Source organism: Apaloderma vittatum, unplaced genomic scaffold (assembly GCF_000703405.1).
Source record: "Apaloderma vittatum isolate BGI_N311 unplaced genomic scaffold, ASM70340v1 scaffold35192, whole genome shotgun sequence".
Classification (NCBI taxonomy): domain Eukaryota; kingdom Metazoa; phylum Chordata; class Aves; order Trogoniformes; family Trogonidae; genus Apaloderma; species Apaloderma vittatum.
In genome coordinates this window covers 28,480-53,490 of record NW_009706027.1, presented here as the reverse complement: position 1 = coordinate 53,490, position 25,011 = coordinate 28,480, and the positions used below count along the sequence as shown (strand labels likewise).

The following is a 25,011-nucleotide window of genomic DNA, read 5'->3' as shown; positions in this document are numbered from 1 at the left end:
ATATAAATGCAGTTTCCGAAATGATGCTTTTAGGTATGGCCTAGGTATTTCATTTCAGTTGGGATGCTGTTCCTGTGAACTTCATTATGTACTGTTTCGCCTTTTTCATAAGATAAAAATGCCATTAAAAATACTAGGTGGCACGTATCATCCAAGTGCAAAATACCAGAGATCTTAAGCTGTCAGTTCTCCCAAGTTTAATATTGTGAAGCTCCAAGGGGCAATCACACCAGTCTTGGAGAGCACTGACATCTCAAGACAGCTGGAGAGCACCTTGGACTCTTCTCTTTCCTCGTTTTTAGAGCAGGGCATGATGGATGGTGTCTCTGCCTGAGCAGGTGCCTGCAGACACCTGGGTTGTTTCTCACGTCCTTGATTACCTGGGCGTGAGCACAGACACAGTATTATAAAAATGTGCCTCTTTTCTTTAGGGTGGGAAATAATCAGTGCTATGTCTTCTGTCTTCTAGACAGTAAAGCCATAGTTGATGGAAACTTGAAGTTGATCCTTGGCCTGATATGGACCCTTATCCTCCACTACTCCATTTCCATGCCAGTGTGGGAGGATGAAGGTGATGATGATGCCAAGAAGCAGACCCCTAAGCAGAGGCTGCTGGGCTGGATCCAGAACAAAATTCCTTACTTACCAATCACTAACTTCAATCAAAACTGGCAGGATGGCAAAGCACTGGGGGCTCTTGTTGACAGCTGTGCTCCAGGTAAGTCCTTTGCTCTGATGGTCAATGTTTTCCTTGCTTGCTCTCCTCATGGCTGCTCTGCTGTTCCTATGGGAGGAGATTTTCACTGCTGAGCTGGAGACAGGAATGAGGCTTTCGTGAAAACCCGAGACCAAAGAGGCCAGCTGTGGGAAGCAGCAAGTTGTAAACGACTCGGCCAAGAGAAATACTGGCCTAGAGCAGAACGTGTGATTGCATTATTGGAGGCGTCACATCTAAGCTTTGTATCGGGTGCAAGTAACAAAGGCGCAAATGCTGGCTCCTAAATGCAAGAAAGGCTTGTTCCCACAGCAAGTGCCAACAACCTTTCAACTTCAGGGTGCAGCAGGAGGCTTCGTGTGTTCTCCTGAAATAGGATTGCAGGGGGAGCACAAAGCATCCAGAAGCTGCACATTACCTGAAACCTCAGTATTTAGCGAGCTGGGGCTGTGCTGCTGAAGGCAAGTAACGTGATGAAGTGTGAAAAAGGCACAGTTTCCCTACCTTCTTGTAAAAACAGCCTTGCTAGTGCAATTGCTGGTGTTCATCTAATGCAATCTGGAGCGCTTTGGCAAGCAGTTGAAATTTTCTGTCCCAAATTTGCTGCAGGAAAGCAAGTGTACTATAAAGGATGGGTAGATGTATTCATGCTGCATTTGGAGTGTGTCTCGCCCAGTTTAAATTTAAAGCAGTGCACTTGTGTCACTGCCTAAAGAGCTATTCTGTTGGCAGGCAAGGTGGATGGGGGCCTCTGAACTGGATGTTACTGTCTGTGCCGTAAGGGCCCACGTTGATGCTGGTGTGGTTGTCTCAGAAGCGTTTTGGTGGGCAGTATGTGCTAGTCTTTGTTGCTTCTCCAAAGCCCTTTCTGTATAGCTGCATAAAATAAGTGCTGTGGAGTTTGTACTTAGTTTCTTCAGCTAGGGGAGCTTCCTTGCAGATAACACCTAACAACTGAAATGTGAAATGTGTTTGCAGGCCTGTGCCCTGACTGGGAAACCTGGGACCCAAAGAAACCAGTTGACAACGCTCGGGAAGCCATGCAGCAGGCAGATGACTGGCTGGGGGTGCCTCAGGTAAGGCTGTGCCGGCTGCCTGCGGGAAACACAGCAGTTAGCTCTGTGCTTGCAGCCAGATTGAATTTAGATAGGGGAAACTGGGTGCAGTTGCTTGGACGCTTCCAAAAGTTCCACTTTACTCACGTGAGAGTGCCTGAGAAAAGGGCAAATTGCATGAAATGCGCAATTATGTTTCAGAGCTTTGGTTATAAGATTTGTTTTTTTGGTAGGTGTCTTTGCTGGAGATAACTGGTGTTGCAGCAGGTAGGACAGGGGAAAAGAGCCTGTGTAGTGGTGCCTGCTCTGTTAGTTCATGGAATGAGATTGTTTTGCTGCATTGGATTCCACAGCAGAAAAACTCACTGGCTTAGGAAATCACCTGCAACGATGACTTTCAAGCGGAGAACAATGTAATTGCAAACTGGATTGTTTTCCCGCTGATAAAGTTGGACAGAAATGCTGAAGTCTCTGAAGCTGTGAGAGCAGGAGAAGAGACCGGTCACAGGTGTCACTTTGCAGACGCTGCAGTTCAGAGCTGTAGCACACAGATTATGAATTCCTCATTCTTTCAGTTTCAGTTACCTGCATGTTGCTTTTCAGAGGAACATAGCTTCTGTTGTCTTGCCTTGTCAATCATGACTCGTCACCATCTCCTGAGAACCCCTTATAACCAAGACACAAAAAGCCCCAAAGCCACATTGAGCTGCTTGATTTTTCTTGCTGTGAGATGTTGTGTGTGTCAAAGGGAAAATAAACCTAAGAAATCGCATTAGCACGTGGGAGTTTTGCAATGTTAGACTGTTATAGCTGTGTTTGTGTTGACATGCGGTAACCAAGCACTGGTACAATGTACTTAATTGTGCTGTCTTTCAGGTTATTACCCCCGAAGAAATTATTCACCCTGATGTGGATGAGCACTCCGTAATGACTTACCTGTCCCAGTTCCCCAAAGCCAAGCTGAAACCAGGAGCTCCTTTAAAACCCAAACTGAATCCAAAGAAAGCAAGGGCTTATGGCAGAGGTAAGGACTTGGTGAGCTTAAGCTGCACAGAGCGTTTAACTCTTCAGAAAACTGGGTGGGGTTTTTAGCTTATGAACTCCAGACCTACTGTAACTGACTTCAAAGTTTCACTTGTGTACTCTTGGTGTGGTGCCTAGTTTCAGAAATACGTGGATATAGTCCAAAAGACACTCCTAGTTCTAACATGTAAATTCCCCAAAGTCTCTGAACCTGTTCTGCAAGCTGCCAGCCTTGCAGTCCACAGCTGGAAGTAGTAGTATGATATGGGGATAAAACAACCTTGGTGTGAAATAAAAGTTAGCAGTATTGCTGGGCAGTCATTGATCTAGCACTGAACGCTTCTTGCGTTTTAGGACCCCTTTAAAGAGGAAAAACCTCCTTACATCTGTGTGTATCTCAGGTTCTCTGGAAAGGCAGTCTCCAGTTTTGCAGGCTTGGTGGCAGATGTGTATTAGGGTTGGCAAATTCTAAATAAGATATTTGAATTAACTGATAGGTGTAAATACTTCGTTTGCACATGCACAAAGGTGGGTTGGGAACACCTCAGACATTAAGTAGTGCTGAGCTTTTGTTGTAAAGGCTGTGCTTTCCAATTGGAAGTACTTGTCCATAGATGTTTATGCAACTGGAGATCTACATAAGGCGTTTGTAATGTAACTTACCTTTTAGATAGGTATTTGCTGTGGCTTCTGATGTGGTTCTAGTCTAGATTAGAATACAATCACAACTAAATAACGAATTTCTACCTTAATGTGCTTGGTATGTAGCAAGGCATCACTTACACGTTTCACTTTCTTCTCCATTCTGGTTTTGATGTTGTTTTTTTTTTCAGATCTGGGGCCAGCTGTGGTCCTTTGAGACTTTTAGAATTAGTGGATTGTGGAATTGAGTGTACAGGAGTGTAGCGAAAAGAGAAATTTTTCTTTATTCTTTTTCTGGGGCTTTTTTGTTTCGTTGGTTCATTTTGTTTTGTTTTTTTTAACCCTATTTTTTTTATCAAAACTTTAACTAGTGGAATCAATGGACACAAACCCTATCTCTGCACTAATGACCAGTCACTATAGTCAGAAGTGCATTTAGCACTTAACCTTGCTTGGGGCTTGTATCCTTCTTTGGTAACTTCTACAACAAACCACAATACTTAGTCACATTTGTCAGATCCCAGATATACAGACTGCCTATATGCTGCTTATTGTGTAAATGACTGAGCAGCCTGCCTCAGTCTGTCAAGTCTGGCTTTAGTCACGTTCTTATCTTTTCAGACCTGGAATTATTTTGTTTACTTTCGTGCATGCAGTACTCTGAAGCCATTGTAATGGAAATTATAAAGAGTTGAGTAGCTCCTCTTGGCAAATTGATGTTTTTCCAAAGTTAATTGCCAAAACAGAGTCACTAAATATAATTGACAATTCTGACTGCTATATGTCAGAACTGAAAGGTGACTCCAGCAGCAAGGGGCCCGCTGCCAAGCTGGGCAGGGTCTTGTGTCCACAAGAGTGCCAGGTCCCCATGCTTCCAGAAGGTGACTGTTGGATATGAAGTTGATCAGTCTTAGATTTATTTATCTTTTTAAGTATTGTATTTTCCCTATACTGCGGTAAGTTGCACGTCGCCCAGGGCGCTGCAGTGATTCGTTCCTGGGGGGTCTGTCTTCAGACCTGATGTGAAGGGACCCCGCAAAAGTGCGATACGGAGCCATGCAGGTTATTGCTGATGCAGGATGAGCTCTGAGTTATCCAGCCAAAGCAGATTTCCAAGAAGAGAATAAAATCTAGGAGATGACGTGTAGGCAAAGAAAGTGCTGTGACTAACGCTGTCCTGGCTGAAGCTGTCTTCCGAGGATAAGCAATGCTCGTCGTGCCTAGAGAAGGAGGGGCACTGAACTCCAGCGCCAATCCTAGTGCTTGTGGTGAACTGAAGATACACATAGCGAATTTATAGCTGTTTGAACTAGATGATAATCTAGGCCTTAGTTTGAAAGAATGAATATATCAATTGTTAACACCTTATCAGAATGCTCAGATTTCCTAGTAAAAACATGATCTTCCTTGCATTTCTCTCAAGTTATTGTTTTCTGAAGATAAACAAGTTCAGGAATTCTGCTGTTCACAACCACTTCCTTTGTAATCTATCAAATGTTGCGCTTTCCACTAATTGTGCTATGGAGCAGTAGTGCCCATGGTTTTATGAATAAGCTGAAGAGTAATTCCCTTGGACGGAAGGGTATATATGTTTGGGCTAGTCTGGAACCAGCAGCTTTGGGAAGTTCTTCCGCCCACTCAGTCTGACACCACCATGACAGGTGTCGTGACCTGGGGCTACGTATGAGGAGATGACGAAACCCTGCTGGTAAATGCCTGCTGTGGCAGGCCCTGTGCTGAGGAACAAGGAAACTTTTTAAAATTTTAAGTGGAAGTGGCACAGAATTGCAGGATTTCCATGGTTTAAAGAGGTTCCTGCGTGCCACTTGTACAGTGTTCACTTTGGCAAAGTAGCTCGAGCAGCTTTCAAAGAGTAATAAATTGGAGCAGTGTCTGTACAGTTGAGTTCTGAAAATGGAGTAAAATGGGACAGTATAGCTAAGAACTATCTTGCTGAAATAAGTCTTCCACTCTTGGTTCTAGGATAATGCCTTTACCAAAAGGCTTTCCAAAATTGCCTGCCTGCCTGGTTGTCCTTCTGGCAGTGCAGCGCTGTTGCAGCACTTAACTGCGTGAGGAAGCAGAGCAGTTCCTTGAGCAGCTCATGGACGTACGCTGCTGGTGTGGCTGGGCACTCACCGGCTCTTGGGGTGACCCTCGGCACTTTGCTCAGGCAAATGGGGTGACTTGCTTTCACCCAAAACCAGATGCCGGCTGGCTTCATGACTTGACCAGAGATCCTGAGATTAAGTGCCAGTGATTCAACCAATTTTTTAAAATGGTTGTATTCTAAAACTAGGGGATTTCATGAGCATAATGCTCTGGGCAGCTGGTGAAGAGGCATCGTGCAGTGGCCTGGGGAAGCTGGTGCTGGGGACGTGTGTGGGAGGATGACAGTTGGACAGATTGGGGGTAGCTTCAAAAATACCTTTTGGGTTTTGCAGCAACAATTAATATGCCACCCTGTCTGTCTTACAGGGATTGAACCTCATGGGAACATGGTGAAGCAGCCTGCCATCTTCACAGTAGACACCATCAGTGCAGGTCAGGGAGACCTGATGGTCTTCATAGAGGATCCAGAAGGAAACAGAGAGGAGGTATGTGTGATAAATATTCTGTGTGGAAAAGTAAAACTGATCCCAACGCTGAAGTTTTGCAGTAATCTTCATTTCTCACAAGTGAGGTCTTAACAGATAAGTAATCTAAAAAGAAGTTGCAAAATACCATCAGTCAGAAGTGTAAGCTTCAAGCTTTTCCTCATAATTACTGTACTGGATGAACTTGAAAAAAGTCACTGTATGCAACTAAGCAACAAAACTTCAGTGTCCAGTAGTTGCAGTGCTTTAGCTTGACTGGCCAAGTACATTCTGTCATGGTTTTAGATAACACACATCACTAAATTACTGCCTACCCTTACTCATTCTGCAAGAATGGCGAAAGCAGCTATTTAGATGACATGAATCATTTTGAGTTAAAATGCTGGTTTTAATGTTTATAGAAACTTCTTATCCAAGTGCCTCACTTGATCGTGTTACAACATTCCAGAAGAATACAGCTGTACATTGGACTTCATGTCCCTTCAGTTTTGGCCTGCCTTAGCAGAGCGATTAACGGCAAGGGAGAGAGCTGGGATGGGGAAAAGGTAGCTTGCTCTCTCTCATGTAAAGGCAAAACCAATGGTTTTCTTCCATATGATAAGAGGAGGTAACAAGGATTCCTGCTCCCACAGCAACATGTCTCTGGCGTTTCTGACTCTGGAAATTGTTTGCAGTATTGAGCACTACCCAGAAAAGCCTTATGCTGGTGTACATAGGCACAGTTAAACGATGGATGTGCTTTCTCTCCTAGGCAAAAATAACTCCGTCCAGTGACAAAAACAAGACCTATTCAGTTCAGTACGTGCCAAGGGTTACTGGACCTCACAAGGTGGGTTGTGTGTCAGTAACTGGTATTATCTCGCTGAATGTGCTGCTCTGCTGGTTGTTAAGGTGAGCCCCTGAGGGCTGCCTGTTCTCTGACGGTGTAACAGCTGTTCTGGGCATCCTGTAGTAGAAGTGACTTGATGTGGCCTTAGTTTTCCATCTGGGCTATTGAGCTGTGTGCTTTTCAAGGCAGAAGGTGATGTGTATTGGGAGAAAATATGTGGATGTTTGGGTATCAAGTGCTGCAGCTGGCTCCCCTACTGCTACTTCTTGCAGCTCATGAGGTCAGTTTTATGGGTTGTCATAGAGACAGAGGAAAGTACCAGGTTGTTTTCTATAAGGCGTTTCTTTCCTGAGGATATGCTATATGGTAGGGGTTTTGCAGAGCATGTTCACCGCTCAGCTCTGTCCCCACATGCCTGCAGAAGGAGGTTTATGATGGGACATCCTGTTGTTTGGCACTTGCTTGAGTGTCTTGTCCCCACAGCCAGCCTGAAAAGTTAAACACAGCTTCTGCTGCCACTTCATTGCTGAATGGTGCCTCTTATTGGCACATCTGGATTCAGGCATCCCTGGTGGTGCGTCTGACCCTGTGGTCAGCAGCATATTAAAGAGGTGGCCAGCATTATGCTGCATGGACAGGGAGAAGGTTGTGGGATGGATACTCTCTCTCACCTTGGAGTCCTAAACTCTGTGCTAGGAGCACAGGCACTACACCCTGTGCTTGGCTGTGTGGCGATGATACTGAGCTCTGCCTCTGCCTGGCGGGTCTGAGCTGACACTGTCTGTCTCTAGGTTTCGGTCCTGTTTGCTGGGCAGCACATCTCAAAGAGCCCGTTTGAAGTGAACGTTGACAAAGCCCAGGGAGATGCAAGCAAAGTAACAGCAAAGGGACCAGGACTGGAGGCGACAGGGAACGTTGCCAACAAGCCTACTTACTTTGACCTCTACACAGCAGGTAAGTGGGATGAACGAGTGCCAAGATCCTGCAGCTTTCTGAAACGTGAGGAGAGCCTAAGCCTTGAAGGAATAAACAAACTGAAAAGTGAATGTGGATTTGCAGCTTCATCAAGTCCATAGCTGAAATAATAGCTAGGCTGCTTTGCAGGCTTCAGCTGTGTGTGAAACATTTGAAGTGTGGAGCTGAGCTGGAGCAGGAACGTGCTAAGCATTACCCAGAAATTTGCCATCAACTTGTTGAACAGCAGCAGGCAAGTTCCTGGCTGGTTTCTTTGTCTAGCTCACTTTAAACAGGTGTGGGAAATGCTCACCTCTGAAGGGTAAACTGTGAGTAAAGGTTTAGTGTGTTCTGTACTTAGCTTTACAGAAAGAATCTGCTGCAGTGCCACTTTGAGTTTATACTTCAATGTTGTAATTATTAAAGGGTTCCTATCTTCATTAGGGCATCTCCATCATGTGACTTGTTGCCTGCTATTAGGCCAATGCTGTAGCCTAGAGGAATGAGTGAATAAGATGCTACAAATGCTAATTCATTTAGAACAATGTGAAAGTACTTGAGGCAGTTGCTTGAATGTTTAAACACCAAAGTATGCTGAGTAGCATCTTTTAAATTGCCTTCTGCCTGAGGGTGCTTAGAAATAAAATTAAATGTGGTTATAGTGAGGGGAAGTGTTATGTTCAGCCTCTAATTGGGAGAGGGAGTGGTCTGAATCATGTAAAGACATGTCTGGCCTCTGAAAGTGTCTGGAAAACAGTTTTTGTTGCATGATGAGTTGAAAATAAAATGTGAGAGGAGCAGGTGTCTGAACAAAAGTGAGTATGTGTAGTCCGGCAGAAAGGATCCTTGTCCACACCAGCATGCACATTGTTGAAGCTCTTAATGTAAACTACTTCAGAGTTGAAGAGACTGGTCAACTTGTGGGCTGGTCTGTGATGGAGGTGCTACAGGGTGGTAGCAGCAAGGTAACCAGGCTGTACGTGTGTTCGGTACTGTAATGCTGCTGTGAAACCCTGTGGCTGATGCAGCAGAGCCCAGTCATGGTTTCACAGAGATGCCACCATCCTGCCTTGTCTCGTCTGCACTTGAATGTCTGGTTGCTGTCAGCAGAAGCTGAACATTTAGGCTGTGCCTAGAAATAGTAGCAGAGGACAGCAGGCTGAGCCTCTACAGCTGGCTGTAGTCCTAAGCACAGTACGTGTTGCTGTGGGGAAGCCAAGGCTGACCTGGGCTTGTTTCCCTCGCAGGTGCTGGTGTGGGTGATGTGAACGTGGAAGTGGAGGATCCTCAGGGGAGAAGCCTTGCTGAAGTTGCAGTAGAAGACAAAGGCAACCAAGTCTACCGTTGCACCTACAAACCTGTCCAAGCTGGTCCTCACATTGTCAAAGTGACTTTTGCTGGGGAGGCAATTCCGAAAACTCCATGCACTGTTCTTGTCGGAGAGGGTACGTTTTTTAAAAATGCACCTAAGTGTAGGTGGCCACATCTCCTTGGATGTGATCAGAGACTATGCTTGAATCTTGCCTTGGACATTCCCTGTACCTTTCAACATTTTGTACCTGATTCAGTGGGTCACCTGGGTGTTCACAGGGTAAAAGAGTGCTCTGTAACAGTAATATGACTTTTGTTGCTAGAGTTTCCTTTCTGCCTAGGGCTCCAAACGTTAAGCTGCCATTTAGTTTTTTGGAAGTATTTTATGTAGCTGTGCAGTGTCTCGCTGTTTTCCACCTTTGTTCCTCAAATTACTATATTTACTGTTTTCCTCCTTAACTGACACCTAACTTGCTTTCTGTTCCATCCTTACGTGCTCCTACGCTTTTAGATCTCTGCTCATCTCTCCTGAGCTACCCTCCATTTGTGGAATTTTGGACTTCACTGCTAATGGCTTCATAGTTGGTAAGAGGTGTGCAGGATGCTCTGTCATGTTTGCTTTTCGTAAGCTTCTAGCCTGCAACTTGTCCTGGCCAAAAGGGTTTTTGCTTTTGTTGGGGTTGGGGAAGAAAGTTGCAAGCGAACTGAAGCGTTATGTGACCTGGTCAGTGAAACTGGCTTAACCACAGCCTGACTCAACTGTGCAAGGACTCTGTGAGCTGTTCACACTACACACTGGGCACGGTCCTGTATGCTCCCACCATGTTTTCAGAGCTAGCAGATGGCATGTGGTCTTTGCTTACACCCTTCCGTGTAGGATGCAGAGCAACGTTAGTGCTGCATTGGTGAGGGTAAAGCTAGTAAGCTCTTGAAACGAGTGGAAAACCTAAGGAGCTGCTTGGTAGACTTGTGCCTCTGCTGTAAGCACAGCATACTTGGGAGGAATGCATGTTGGGTATTTACACTGATGGGAAGCTGTGATGATTTGTAAGTCTCTTCACGCACTTCAGGTCTCTGGAGTTGAAGACCGCACCGTAGCTGGGACTGTGTAATGAAAACTGTTCATGAGTATGTGTTATTTGTGTAGCCACTCTGCAGGCCTGGAGGAGCACTTGGAGTAAAGGGGTTAAGCATAAGCTTAAGCTTGGGCCATATGTAACCTACTGCCCCGACCCGTGGCTGCTTTGGTCTGCAGAGGGCTTGATGGCTTTGCTTCTGAATGCGTGAACTGCCACAAGCAGGGGGCTTTTGACGTGATATTTCTTAACAAAGCACGTGCAGAACTCTGCTTTGCTGATATCGGTTATTCTAGTCATGTGCTTCTGAAAGAACAGCACAATAATACTGTGTACTGGGGTCTATCTGCAAAGGGAAACTTCATGCCGTGCTGCAGTTGCCTCTCCATGTGAAACACATCAAGAAGATTGTGCCTAGTACAGTGAATATCTGTACATGATAGCCATGTAGAAATTTTGCATTGATAACTGATATCAAACAGGACTTCGGTGTTTGCTTTAATTCTAAAAAATGACGCTTGTAGGGGGTCACTGTTGCCTGGCTGTGCCAAACGCTACTGCCTAAAGCCATAGGACATGGACAATGGCTGGGCAGGCTCCTCTCTGTCTGCCTTAATAACATTAAAACTTGTGCTGAAAGTGAAGCTGTGGTTGCCCTGAGTCAACATTAAACTAAAGGTTGTTCCAGGCTGGCTGGGCTGTGTGTACGTTTTGAATGAAAGGCGGTATTGATGTCTGAAATTCGCTTGCAGCCTGCAACCCGAACGCGTGCCGTGCCACGGGTAGAGGCCTGCAGCCCAAGGGCGTCCGCATGAGAGAGACGGCAGACTTCAAGGTCGATACGAGAGCGGCTGGAAGTGGAGATCTCGGGGTGACTGTAAAGGGACCGAGTAAGTGTTCCTGTGAATTTGCGCTGTGGATGTGTTTTGGAGAAGGAGGGGGAGCAAAGACTGTGTAAAAGAGCAGTAAGGAGATGGAACTGATGGGATTTGTATCGCCTGACAAAGCCAAATTTCAGAAGAATTTTCTGGTACTTTGTGTCTGGTGTGAAGGTTTTGATCTACAGGGCTGGATAAGATTACATCTGGGTTTAGGTCTCTGTTTTAATGCCTATCCGTTAGCAAAACTTGAGAAAGTTCATGTGTCTGCCTGCTATGGCCTCCAAGCTTTACAGGTTTGTGTTGCACCTTCATCTAATCTGTGGGAGTGAGTTGGGCTCCAGGGTCTCTGTCACAGTGGAAATTCTGCTCTTGTCAAGCCAGGAATGGCTCAGAGCGGCATTCCAGAATGCTTGGGCCCATGAGCAGGGGAGAAGAGAGTGTCAAGGGGACCTGCAGGCTGATGTGGAGACCTTCTGCCAGGATCCATCCCCCTGGGCCATGGGAGCTGCTGTGCTCCTGTGGTGCTTATGAGCACGACACCTCCCTGTCCAGGAGTGCATTAAAAGGTGCATTGTATTGCCTCCACCTCCTCCGCACGCACAGTGCTCTGTGTGGCTTAATGTGGTTAGGGGGGAGGAAAAAAAAAAAGCGCAACAGACGTATCGATGTAAATTTCAGCGTATTAAGCTTTTCTCCCTAAATTCTTCATCTTGAAGAAAATGAAAAGTAGGCATTCCCTGCATACTTGTGGTTGCAAAGTCTGACAAATGTTAAGCTTTTTTATTTTAACATATGACATGCATCATATTGCAGACTAAGAAAATAAAACACAAGGGAACCTACTAAATCTGGTAACTTAAAATACTTTCTGCTGTATTTCTTCTGGAGTGTTTGCTGTCTTTGTCCTAGAGGGCAACTAGAACTAACTTCCTTTATAACCTGACCTTTTTTTTTTTTTCTGGTGGAAGAAATTTATTCTTGCAAGCTAAAATAAATACTAGAAAACATGAACTTGTCTGAGTAATTGAAGGCAGGATGTGAACTGTTAAGTTTAATACTGAACTGATCTTTCCACAGAGGGCTTGGAGGAGCTGGTGAAACAAAAAGGCTTTATGGATGGTGTATATGCATTTGAATATTATCCAGCTACCCCAGGGAAGTACGTTGTCATGATTACATGGGGTGGGCACAACATTCCAAAAAGGTGAGTTAGAATTAGCCGTTTTGGAGGTTTTTTGTCCTTTGGTGGGTGGTGTAGTTGGTGGACTTTTAAAGCAATGCTGACCTTTGAAGAAGTTCTGGGGGAACAACGTTAGTGGCAAGCAGTTGCTGTGACAATTTATTTACAGCATGTTTTAGGGCTCATATTGGGAAGTTTTGAAGTACAATTTGCTAAACTCGCAGTAATGAATACAAAGGAAAAAAGCTAACAAAAAGCTAACAAAAAAAAAAAAAGCCAGTAAAACTTGGTGGATCGTGCAGCTTGGACTTAGCTGTGAGTTTTTGAAGGGATATGTTGTTTTAGTGTCCAGGGCTACAGCAAGCAGTGCGAGCCAAGTATTTGACACTGTGGATTTGTGGTGCAAGATGTGCGCACATGAAGGGTTGGATGACCTCTCTGCTAGGAAGACAGTCGGTTGGTCTGCTGGGCACAATGCCACTGCATGATAGCATCTGTTAGTTTGGGAAAACCAGTGTAAAGCCTTGTTAAAATGCCTGGGGAAAGACATGGGTGCTGTATTTGTCCTCATTTCTAATCCCGTGCTTTGGTCTTCTCTTTTAGCCCCTTTGAAGTTCAAGTGGGTCATGAAGCAGGTCCTCAGAAAGTGCGAGCCTGGGGGCCAGGACTGCACGAGGGGGTTGTGGGCAAATCGGCTGACTTCGTGGTAGAGTCTATTGGCACAGAAGTTGGTTCTCTTGGTATGTTAATTTACTTTGCATGAAATATTTATACATTGTAATGCTGACAATGAACTCATGAAAAAAAGTAGCTTTCCTAGCAGTAAAAAACATGTCTGGAAGACGTTTTGATCTAAATACAAACTTATATTAGAGTATTGAAGGCAAGTCTTAGAGACAGGAACATGCGTTATGGGGAATATTAATCTGTGGTTTTGTGGGATGAGATTCAGAAAGGAATGATGGATTATCTCCTGTATTGCTGGAGAAGGGTGACAGAGAGCATCAGGCGTGGTTATGGCTAATAAAAAGCACTTTGGGGAAGTGATGTTAAATTAACAGCTACCACAAACCTAACATGAGGAACCTACTTGTTTCTTTTTCAGGCTTTGCAATAGAAGGCCCTTCTCAGGCTAAAATTGAGTGTGATGACAAGAATGATGGCTCATGTGATGTGAAGTACTGGCCCAAAGAGCCGGGTGAATACGCTGTGCACATCATGTGTGATGACGAGGACATAAAAGACAGCCCTTACATGGCCTTCATCCGACCGGCATCAGCAGACTTCAACCCAGATAAGGTGGTGTATAAGGGTTCACCCCTGGAATAACACATCTTTGATATAACTAGAGATGTTTCTGAAGGCTTCTGGTAACAAACTTGACTCTTAAGCTGTATATGTGCATTAAAACTTTGAATTTGCCATGCTCCAGCCAGATATTAACTCAGCTTTTCCTAATAATGCTGTTGTGGTTTTGATTTAATGTAATGAAAACTTGCTGGATATAGTCCAAATTCTCTTCTACTTGTATCTCATGTGTCGTGGGCCTTGTGGGAGGGGGAAGGTCTTTACTCAGTTTTACTTCTCTTGTTGAACTGCAGCTAAGACTTTTGGGCTGTTTGGGTTTTTTAGGTGAAGGCTTATGGCCCGGGCTTGGAGAGGACTGGCTGTATAGTGAATAATCCTGCTGAGTTCACAGTTGAAACCAAGGACGCTGGGAAAGCACCTCTGAAGATGTATGCACAGGTAAAAAGCCAAAGGCAACTATGTGAAACTTCAGCAAAAGGGTTTTAATGCTGCTGAGAAAAATGCCTTAAGTATTTCTACTCACTTATACACCACTTAATTCTGAGCAGGTGTAATTCTCTCAAAGCTCTGTGCTTTGATCTGAGTAATGTAGTCGGGCAGCACACCTAAACACAAGACAAGGTGACTTCTCCCTGGTGTATGACATATATAGCTTTGCTTCCTTGCTTGGAAGTCTCATTATCAAAGCAAGCTGTAATTTCCTCGAGTTGTCATTTGAAAGCACCTGACATGTCTCCGAGCCTGTGAATTTCAGGCAAGCTTGTTAATATATGTGTTTAGGATGGTGTTGGGAATGAACAGGTATTACGTGAGGAGGACTTACATGAGTGTAATTTGCATGTTTCTTCATTATTTCTGAGCTGCAGTTCTTGGAAAAAAAACCAAACTTGACAGTTTGGAACAGTCTTGGACTGTTCAAACTATGCAAACTTTTTAAAAGTATCTGAAACTTCTGCTTGTGTTGCTTCTTCTTAGGATGGAGAAGGAAACCCTATTGATATCCAGATAAAGAGCAAGCCTGATGGTGTGTTTGTGTGTTCCTATGTGCCAGTTAAACCAATCAAACATACAATTTCTGTTGTCTGGGGAGGAGCAAATGTGCCCAATAGCCCATTCAGGGTAAGTACAGAGATGGGTATTATTAGTTCTAACAAGTAGGGCTTTTGTGCTCAGAACTACTTGTCATTACAACTAGGATGGTAAAACCCTTCTGTGAACTTCAAGGAGATGTGTCCTTCTGCTCCCTTTTTTTGGCAATCTATCCACTTGAAAGAAGCTTTCTGTTTTCACAAGCTCTCATGTTGGAGGTCTCCTGTCAGTCCAGTTTCAGCCTGAGGGATTTGAGGCGATTCATTCGTACCTTGGCACTGTTTTCCTGTAGTCTGTACAAGCAATGCGTGGACTTGACTGATCTCAAGTGTGACAGAGGTGTGTGATTCTGACCCTTGTGAATCTGTGTAGGTCATTATAGGTCAAGGGAGTCATCCTCAGAAAGTGAAAGTGTTTGGACCTGGTGTGGAGAGAACTGGCTTGAAAGCCAATGAGCCCACCCATTTCACTGTTGACTGCACGGACGCAGGAGAAGGTAAAGACAGGCTGGGCTGTTGCTGTCATATTGGAACCACAGTCACGCTGGGGTGGGAATTACGTACTGTTTCTTGCTGGTGTTCCTCATTTCATGGAAAAACCTTGGGAATCAGAACATTGCAATGAATAGCTGTTGCATCAGTTAACATGGCAACTTGAACAACTACTGGAAATGGGAAAGTGCTGGCTGACTAGTTAGGTCTGTACCATCCAGTAGAAAAAACCTCCATTTGATTTTCCTAGGTGATGTCAGCGTTGGAATTAAGTGTGATGCTCGTGTCGTCAGCGATGAGGAAGAAGACATTGATTTTGATATCATACACAATGCTAATGATACGTTCACAGTGAAATACGCACCGCCTGCCGCTGGGCGCTACACTATTAAAGTGCTTTTCGCCGGAGAGGTTTGTAATCTTCATTTAACAGCATGATTTTTCTCAAGGTCTGTTTATCTGCTCTTTGATCACTGAGCACATACCAGTTCACAGCTTGCTGTGGTGGTTTACAGCCAGCTCTTTCCATTTCAGCTCACGTGCACTTTGGTCACTGTTTTGAAAAATGCTTTTGTAGTTCTTGAAGGCACACAAATGAGAGGGCTTGGCTGGAGACACTGAAGTTCAAGCATGTGGTGTGTTGGGCTGGCATGATGTGATCTCAGTGATGGGGCAAAGTTGCTTTCTAGAGGGTAGAAAATGTCCAAGTGGCTTTCCAAGGAACATGGGAATAATAAGTTTTTCTTAAAAAACAAAACAGAAAACCAACAGTGGGAGGCCTTTACGAACTGTTTGTCTATTAACTTTACCCTAGAATTTGAATTATATTACTCAGGCAGAGCAGAGCGTGTAAGTGAGGCAGAATTTTACTCTAGATGGTGCTGGAGTTAAAGCAGAAATATTTTTAAAGGATTACCTGCCTAGTTTTGACTCGTGAAGGGTGACCTGGTTGTGTTGAGAGCTGTGTTTCTGTTGTAGGAAATTCCTGCCAGCCCATTCAGAGTTAAAGTGGACCCCTCACATGATGCCAGCAAGGTGAAAGCTGAAGGACCTGGGCTGAGCAAAACTGGTGAGAGCTGGGTTGAGATGGTGTGGCCAGTGCTGGACTGTGAGGGGCTGCTGCGGGGTGGCCACTGGCTGAGTGAGCAACGTTGGGATGCAGCGATGCAGCCCTGGATACAACGGGGCGGGGTGCCAGGGGGTTGGGAACTGTTCTCTTGGCATTCTGCTTGACGGTGCTTTTTAGGTAACAAACACTTCTTGGGAAGAGTCTCTGTGTGTGAGCTCTGCCTGAATTAGACTTAACATTTTTCTTCAGGCGTGGAAAACGGCAAGCCAACACACTTCACTGTGTTCACCAAGGGAGCTGGGAAAGCGCCGCTGGATGTGCAGTTCAGCAGCCCGGTGCCAGGAGAGGCGGTGGCAGATCTGGATGTCATTGACAACTATGACTACTCCCACACTGTTAGGTACACTCCAATACTGCAGGTATGTCTGACTCCTGTAGAAATACAAGACATGAATAGCTCATGTTGCCATGGTGCTGTGACCTCCCTGCCTGGTACCTGTGCAAAGAACAGATAAAACTTCCCAGTATATCCTGTTTCCCTGGATCTCTAAAGCCTCCCAGACGGCTGGGGTTGGCAAGCAGTAATGCAGCTTTCCAGCCTAGTTATTAATAGAATCATAGAATGTTAATAGCTTGTCACTGTTTACTGGGAAAAAGTAAGATGTTGAAGTAGTATTGCACAGCTTATGGTGTCATTCCACACCTCATCAGTTGACGAGGAAAGGTGACAAACCTTCCCAGGGTCCAAAATGGAACTAACTGCCACACCAGCTGCTCTGGGCTGCTGTGGTCCTGTGTGGTCGGGCTGTGGTGCAGTGCTGCGGCATCAAAGGAGCTGCACTGCAGACCAGAACAGGGACAAAAAGCAGTGTTGGGTGGTGGTGTGGCAGCTCCCCAGCAGGAAAGTGAATGAGTGGGTGCTGAGAAGGGAAGCTAGGCTGCAGATTCAGTACATCAAAGTATCTGTGTTTGAGGTTTGCCCTTGGGTTGGAAAAAAAATCAGTCTTACTCCTTTTTGTTTCACAGACAGATGCTTCCTAGCAACACCATTAAAGAGCTGAAAGTGGAAGCTGCTAATAACTGAAGTACTTTTCCTTATGCTGTGCTTCGGTGTTTATAAAGTGCCCTTAAATGCCAGAATGCATGAATCTCACCTATTTCTGAAGATGTAGGTGTTGTAGTGCTGAAATGAAAGTGTGTTCCTGCTTTAGTTCTGCTGAACTAACACATGAGCTACTCGGTCATTGGCACCAGCTTCTCTGAATTTAGCTACATAAAGTGGACTGATACGGAGGACTGCAGCATTATTTATCTGATAATGCTGGATTAGCATTCTTGGAAACACCATAGAGCTAGCGTTTGGTTTTGGATAAAGCAGTTGCATGATCTCAGGATGTGGCTGGCATGCCTGCCTGTTTGGAGAAACTTTTGCTTGTTCAGACAGGGTTGGTATGCAGAAGGGAGCAAAGTAGTCTGAACTCTGTGTATGTGTATGTGAACAGTACCATATTGATGTGTTTCATGTGAAAAGCAGTGTTGAAACAAGCCAGCATGCCCAAACCACCTTTTTCCATTTGGGTCTCCATCTGGAGGAGTACCTTGGGTCACAGAGAAGCTGTGGACCTACAGGCAGTGCTTGCAGATAGCAGTGGCAGGAAAACAATGGTTAAAAAAGAGGTGAAAATAGACTGCAGGGTAATTAGAGTGGCCTCATTGTCCCTCCAAACATTCCTGGACCCTGTCTTTCTTGAATTTGTAAGCAGTAGCTTACAAATGAGACTCTGGTCTCTTCGAAGCAGGGGGAGGACAGACTAGGTAGTTAAATTCCTGAGGGGCTGCGTCAGCAGCAGAGGAGCCTTGGTTTAATGCTGTTTACTCAGCCTTATCTATCTCACGGTGTTGCTACAGCTACCCGCGTATGTGTTTTCTAAAACAACCAAGAATAATTATGGAAGCTATTCACTAGCTTGTGTGAAACATCCATGATTATTTCACTTGGGAGCCGAATCAGCCAAGAACGAAAAGTAAGCAAACAGTGAATATAGCTAAAATATGGACTGTGGTAGGAGAGAATAAAAGGAGCACACATCGTGGGCTGGAGCTTGCCATGACTGTGTGGTATTTCAGCCAAAGTACACAAGAGCATTAATCTTTCTGACTTGTAGAGCTTAAAAGCCTGGTTTTTCAGATGCTGTAATAATATGGCCTCTTTGCAGACTTGGCTTTGGCCTGGCCTCTCTGCGCAGTGGAAGGGGATACCTGGTCTGGAGCCTTGGGACATTCATTCAGCTGTCGGATCTGAGTGCTGGGAGGGTGGGAGCAAGCCTGAGCCAGAGATTCTGCCAGGCAGCCTGAATATAGTCTTAATTGTATGTTGGAAAGAACTGTCTCTTTCTCTCTTCCTGCATTAAATAAAAGCCATTTGATACTTGGAAGAGCTGCAGTGGGACGAGGGTTTGAGCGTCCATAAACCAGGAAGTTTGGCTGTGGTCAGCTAAAATGAGTTGGGTGAAGTGGTTATATACTGCTGGGATGAGTGCATCTGTGTGAAGTGAGGAGCTTGGCTAACTTGTATATTCTCCAACTAGGGTCCAATGAAGGTTGTGGTAACTTACGGTGGTGATCCTATCCCTAGAAGCCCTTTTACTGTGGGTGTTGCTGCTCCGCTAGACCTAAGCAAAGTTAAAGTCAATGGACTTGAAAACAGTAAGTACCTCTGGGCTGGAAGCCTCTGGAATGTCTCCTGGATGTGGGTGATGTCATGGTGGAACAGACGTGGGTGAAACAAACTTCCTTTTAACTTGCTTTAGTTGGGGATCAGCCAGCTCCAACTTTGTAGCTTCACCATTCTTAACCTGGTCCTCTTGAGGACTAAATTGCAATTTAGATTTTTTTTTTTTGATACTTTTTTTGGCAAAGATTTCATAGCAACATGGACAAAGCATATGTTGGGATTTTGGTCCTTGTAGTGAACAGAGCTGGGCTCTTCATCAGCAGGTGCCCAGCCTCGTGAAATCTGGTGTCCTTGAAGCTAGATGACTTTAGTGCTGTAGCTTTGTAGCTCCAGTTAACGAAAACACTTGGGGTTTTTTTGGGAGAGGTTGGTGGGTATTTTTTGGGTTTTTTGTTTGTTTGGCAGATTTTTTTTTTGCACACAGAAGGATGCAGACTGAGCAGGCCTTTGCCGGCACTTTTTTCCTTGGTGGTATGTGTATGAGAGATTTCACGGAGCACTATCTGATGTTGGGTACGTAATGCAGTAACATGGGTTTTGTCTTTTTCAGGAGTGGAAGTAGGGAAGGATCAGGAATTTGTAATTGACACCAAAGGAGCTGGTGGGCAAGGTAAACTGGACGTTAACATTTCCAGTCCTATGAGGAAAGCTGTGCCGTGTTTGGTGGAACCAGTTCTGGGCAAGGAGTGCAGCACTGCAAAATACATCCCGAGAGAGGAAGGACTGTATGTGGTGGATGTGAGTTATGATGGCAACCCAATCCCAGGGAGTCCCTATACTGTGGAGGCCACACTACCTCCAGACCCCTCGAAGGTAAGTTGAATGATTTGGGGCTGGTACCTGAAAATTAATTGCAGGCTATTGTGTGAGACTTGGCTTGGTTTTGGCCAAACCAGACAGAGGAACGTCCTTAGAGTGCTGAGTTGTTCCTTTTGCAACCTTTGTGACTCATGGAAGTCATTCCTATGACACCATTTCACAAAACATTGAACTGATTCAGAATACTGCAAGCATCCTGTGTAATGTGGCTCTTAATTTAATAGAGGCTGGCCTTGTGACCATCTCAACTGAATTGAGATGCTTCTTTCTAAGAAAGTAGATTTCAAGAAAAACAGCCATTGAATGTGTACAACAAATGAATATTTTAACATTTCTACCTTATATATCCCATGGCTATGTAAAAACACCTACGTTGAGAGTATGAGTATCCTTGTCTAGAAACTTCTTTGGAGGAGAGACACCGACTTTATGGTAAAACTGGGAGGAGTGGGAAAGGAGATGTTGCTTTCTATGTATTTTTAAGAGCTTGTCAGTAGCATCTCGCATACAAGCAAATCCAGCTAGGCAGTCTGTGTTGGCAGTAACATGAAAAAACAAGTTTAACTCAACTGCATATTCCCTTCTAGGTTAAAGCTCATGGTCCAGGTCTTCGAGGGGGCCTTGTTGGAAAACCAGCCCAGTTCACAATAGATACCAAAGGGGCAGGAACTGGAGGTTTGGGTTTGACTGTAGAAGGCCCGTGTGAAGCTAAAATTGAATGCTCTGATAACGGCGATGGAACCTGCTCTGTCTCCTACCTGCCTACTAAGCCTGGAGAGTACTTTGTAAACATTCTCTTTGAAGAAGTTCACATTCCTGGTTCACCATTCAAGGCAGACATAGAAATGCCATTTGATGTCTCTAAAGTTGTCATTACGGGCCCAGGTCTGGAGCATGGTAAAGTAGGTGAGGCTGGGCTGCTGAACGTCGACTGCACGGAAGCGGGTCCTGGGGACCTGCGGGTGGACATGGTGTCAGATGCTGGTTCCAAAGCTGAGGTCCAGATCGATGATAACAAAGATGGGACTTACATCGTAACGTACGTACCGCTTACGGCTGGCATGTACACAATCAAGATGAAATACGGAGGAGAGCAAGTGCCCAAATTCCCAGCCCGAGTCAAAGTGGAGCCAGCGGTGGACACAAGCAGAGTTAAAGTGTTTGGGCCAGGAGTGGAAGGAAAAGGTGAGAAGAACTGTTGTTACTAGAGTTTGTAGGACTTCAGGTCCTTTATGCTGCACAAAATGTTCTGAACGTTAAAAGCTGTAAAAGCCTTGCGTGTTTCCATGGTGACCCTGGGACGGGGGTGTTGCGTTATGTTCCCAAATGAGTTGTTTATCGTGCTATTTCAAAAAATGTTTTGTCGTTGGAAATCATATGTGGTTCTTCAAGTGACTCTTCAAAAACGTATCCTGCAGATGTCTTCCGAGAAGCTACAACTGAGTTCGCTGTGGATGCTCGACCTCTAACGAAGGCTGGTGGTGATCACATCAGGACACAGATCACCAGCCCGTCCGGCTCCCCAGCCGACTGTCTCATCCGAGACAATGCGGATGGAACGTATTCAGTCGAGTACACGCCGTTTGAAAAGGGTAACCTCTGGGGCTTTGGTTTTTTCACTAGAGAGGGGAAAACCAAGCAGCTCTTCTAACACTTCCATTTGGCATACTGCTGAGGCCTGCCAGTAACTTGTTGGCATCTGAGCAGGATTTTTGCCAGCAGAGGAGCTAATTCTGCAGGAAGTATCTATCTTAACTTGAATAACTGACTGTTACAGTAAGTTGGCTTCAGAAGAACATTGCTTAGATGGCAACTTGGTTATGAAACACTAGTGAAGTCTTGCAAAATGCAGGCAGAAGCCTTTACCCATATACTGACTTTTAAGTCTGCAGCATCTTGTAGAAATAATGTTAAGTGATGAAAATATTTAGAGAGCTTGGGCCATATTTTCCTCCTCTTAACAGGTCCTCACACAGTCAGCGTAACATATGATGGTGTACCTGTGCCAAACAGTCCCTTCAGGGTGAACGTGACAGAGGGCTGCCATCCATCACGTGTGAAGGCACAAGGACCTGGGCTCAAAGAAGCTTTCACAAATCAACCAAACGCCTTTTCGGTTATTACCAGGTAACTGGGTCTTCCTGATCCTTGAGTAATATTTGAGTGAGGGAGGAGAGTAGTGGGTTGTGCAATGCGGAATGCTAAGCCCAGTACAAATATTGATAAAATTATAAAGTATTTATAAAAATTATAAAAAGACCAAGCTGTGTCCTTCTGGTCACTGTGTGCACTACCACAGTGCAATGAGCACTCTGCAGAGATGAGGGGTTGAATTAGTGGTTGGGAATAAAATTCTAGGAAAATGCAGATGAGGTTATGCTGAACAGCTCTGCATACAAAAGCGCACTGAAGGCTGGACATCAGAAGTTGGATTCCTGTGTTTCCAGTAAGGGTGAAAATGCAGCCAGAGCACGGGAAGGCTGGGAAGCTGATGTTAGAAGCAGGTAATTTTAACAACAAGCGATTCTGTCTTGCAGAGGGGCAGGAATTGGTGGCCTTGGAATAACTGTTGAAGGACCTTCAGAGTCTAAAATTAGCTGTAAAGATAACAAGGATGGGAGCTGCAGTGCCGAGTATGTTCCTTATGTTCCAGGAGACTACGATGTTAACATCACGTATGGGGGAGAGCATATTCCTGGTAAGAGCTCTTGCTTAGTGGCTTTTAGAAGAAGGGAGATGTTGAGCTGAAGACTTGGTGCCGTGGGTGCATCTCACTTGTGCTGGGGGATGTTGAGGTTTTGACTTTGTGCTTTTCCTGGAAATTCAGGCAGAAGCAATGGTGGTCTTTGTTCCTCAGACCTGGCAGGGAAGTGTGGAGCCCTTTGCGCTGTGGTGCAGTAGTTCTGAGGAAGGGCTATGGTCTCTTCTTAGTTCTGATACGACCTCTGTGGGGATGTGAAGGAGCCTTGTTGAGACTTTCATTCCCTGTTGCAGGTGCTAAAGAGCAGGAGTACACATGGGTGGGACAGGGAGAGGGGTTCTGGCCATTGGCAGGTAAATGGTATTATACACAAGTGGTGCATCATGCGTTAGGTCAAAAAAGTAGCCATGTGGTATGTCTGTTCTGGTCTAATGGGTGAGCTTGTCATGGGATTATATTAAAAACTGCAAGCTTTGGTCACTGCAGAAAGCGTAGTAACTATTTCCTAAACCGGACACTTACGTGTGTATGCTTTTGCACTGGATGCTAAGCTGAAGGGTAGTAAGTTTAAGAAATGTTCCAGGTACATCTGCCATCCAGAAGTTCATGATTAAAAGAAGGGTATTTTGCTTGACACCAAGAATGAAAAGCTTCTCAATGCCAGATGTGTGTTGTTGCAGTGTTTGAGTTCTTACGTGCTGTCATGCAGCGTACATCTAGGTCTTGGGTCCTTGATGCTGTCAATGAGCCACTTCTCTCCTGTTGGTCCCATTTTATTTGTCAACATACTGAACTTGATAAAATATGAAGGAAACAAGTGCCTGCATAGCACTTTGTTTGCACTTGTGCTTTCTTTCATGCAATTTTTTTCCTGAGGCGTGAGAAACAGATGGATCACAACTGAATTGACAGTGAAAATGTAGAAGCACCATCATTACACTTCTGGCTTTTGCAGCAGAGTAATGTGGAGGCTGTCATGCTTGACTGATATCGAGAGTGATAAAGCCCAAGAAGAAGAAGAAACCTTTGGTTTCCTGTAACTGTTAGCTCTGTGGTTTTAATGCTTTGTGTTGACTTCTAGGCAGTCCTTTCAAGGTTCCTGTGAAAGATGTTGTGGATCCTAGTAAGGTGAAGGTAGCAGGACCAGGTCTGGGAACAGCTGTTCGAGCCAAGATCCCACAGTCCTTCACTGTAGACACCAGCAAGGCAGGAGTAGCACCCCTCGAGGTGGTGGTGGCAGGACCCAGAGGTAAGAACCCAAATACTCTATCCAGCTGTGCCCCCATCTCTGCTTTTGGGTGGGTAACATGGATGTGGCCCTGCTTGCAAGGGTGGTCATACCACTTGAATGAGTATTTCCCTCTGTTCCTACTCATCTGCTGTGCGCATCTTGACATCTGTCCCATGTGTCATGCTGTAAAAGGAGAGCTGTGTCCAAGGTAGTGCTGCTTCAGGCAGTGCCTTTAGCTTTATCCTGATCTTCAGAGCTGGGAGAAGTGATGTAAGTAACCATCACTGGTGAACAGCTGTGGCTTAGATTTAGACATCTGAAAGAAAATCCAAAGCCTCACAGGTGAATGGTGGCTCAGGAAACCCATGTCACAGGGCTGCAGGAGTCTCTGAAATGTGGTGGTCCCCAGAGAGCAGCACCGTCCTTGAGCAATGGTGTTAATGATGCTCGCATTAACCGAGGAGGCGGTGTCTCAGTGACACAGTATCTCAGCAGCGAGTACCTTTTGGCTGCAAATCCCACCTTACTCGGAGGCAAGGGCTGCTTCCATGCTCGACTGCCGGGTCATGCTAGCGCGGGTGCCCCTCAGGTAGCCCTTGTTAAATTTAGCGGATGAGCCGGATTCCCAGAGATGGCGCTCCCCGTTGAAAGCGATTTCAAATTTCTTTAAAGGTGAAGGGTGACACTGAGACAGGTTTGAACTCTTACTAGCTACTGGCAATTTTGGCTCTTGGAAATCCAGCTGGCAACAGCAAGAATCCTCTGGAGGAGGGAGTGGAAACCAACAGTGTTGCTTTTAGACTTTGCATGGCAACTATACGTTGCTTTTGCGCTTGCTTTACTGCTAATCCTTCCTGTGTTTTAAAGCCAGCTTGTAATTGTAGACTGCTTTGTGTGTTGATCTGAACTGATATGTCATGTAATCTGCTGTAGATTTAGTTTAATGCAAATTGAAATAATTGATCCTGCTTTCTTAGGGCTTTGGCAGCTTGCAGGGCTCTCCTTCCTAGGCAGCAAGCCTGATTTTCCAAATACCTGATTGTGAAACTCTTGGTTGGTGAATGCTGTGCACTGACTGGCTTTAAGGCTCGATTCTGTGTGGTGAATCCCAGTAACACTATGTAATCTTGTACATGATAGTTCAGGCAATTGCTGCTATTACTCTTTCTCAGAATATCTTCAGTGTATTTTGAACAATTGCTCTTGATCTGGGCTGTACAGAAAGGCAGACTTTTTTCCAGTGTTTTCATGCTAGCTTTTGTTTACAGCAAGAAGATGGGAGCCCAGAGAGTGGTGGATAACAAAT

The 25,011-nt window shown here is 45.1% G+C and overlaps 1 protein-coding gene across 1 annotated transcript in view; it reads left to right on the top strand.

Annotated features, from left to right (window-relative positions):
- Positions 1–431: 431 nt before the first annotated feature.
- LOC104271065 (filamin-B) overlaps positions 432–25,011 on the top strand; it is a gene marked incomplete at its 5' end in the record, with an annotated part of 47,967 nt that continues 23,387 nt past the window's right edge. Inside the window, 24 exons of the mRNA XM_009865627.1 lie at positions 432–718; positions 1,694–1,791; positions 2,647–2,794; positions 5,914–6,032; positions 6,784–6,861; positions 7,653–7,815; positions 9,063–9,260; positions 10,955–11,092; positions 12,161–12,287; positions 12,867–13,003; positions 13,369–13,562; positions 13,896–14,009; positions 14,547–14,690; positions 15,033–15,156; positions 15,402–15,562; positions 16,130–16,220; positions 16,470–16,639; positions 18,809–18,926; positions 19,505–19,767; positions 20,361–20,958; positions 21,192–21,365; positions 21,738–21,900; positions 22,311–22,471; positions 23,556–23,723. Coding sequence (XP_009863929.1) covers positions 432–718; positions 1,694–1,791; positions 2,647–2,794; positions 5,914–6,032; positions 6,784–6,861; positions 7,653–7,815; positions 9,063–9,260; positions 10,955–11,092; positions 12,161–12,287; positions 12,867–13,003; positions 13,369–13,562; positions 13,896–14,009; positions 14,547–14,690; positions 15,033–15,156; positions 15,402–15,562; positions 16,130–16,220; positions 16,470–16,639; positions 18,809–18,926; positions 19,505–19,767; positions 20,361–20,958; positions 21,192–21,365; positions 21,738–21,900; positions 22,311–22,471; positions 23,556–23,723 — 4,136 coding nt within the window. The remainder of the gene's footprint in view (positions 719–1,693; positions 1,792–2,646; positions 2,795–5,913; positions 6,033–6,783; positions 6,862–7,652; positions 7,816–9,062; positions 9,261–10,954; positions 11,093–12,160; positions 12,288–12,866; positions 13,004–13,368; positions 13,563–13,895; positions 14,010–14,546; positions 14,691–15,032; positions 15,157–15,401; positions 15,563–16,129; positions 16,221–16,469; positions 16,640–18,808; positions 18,927–19,504; positions 19,768–20,360; positions 20,959–21,191; positions 21,366–21,737; positions 21,901–22,310; positions 22,472–23,555; positions 23,724–25,011) is intronic.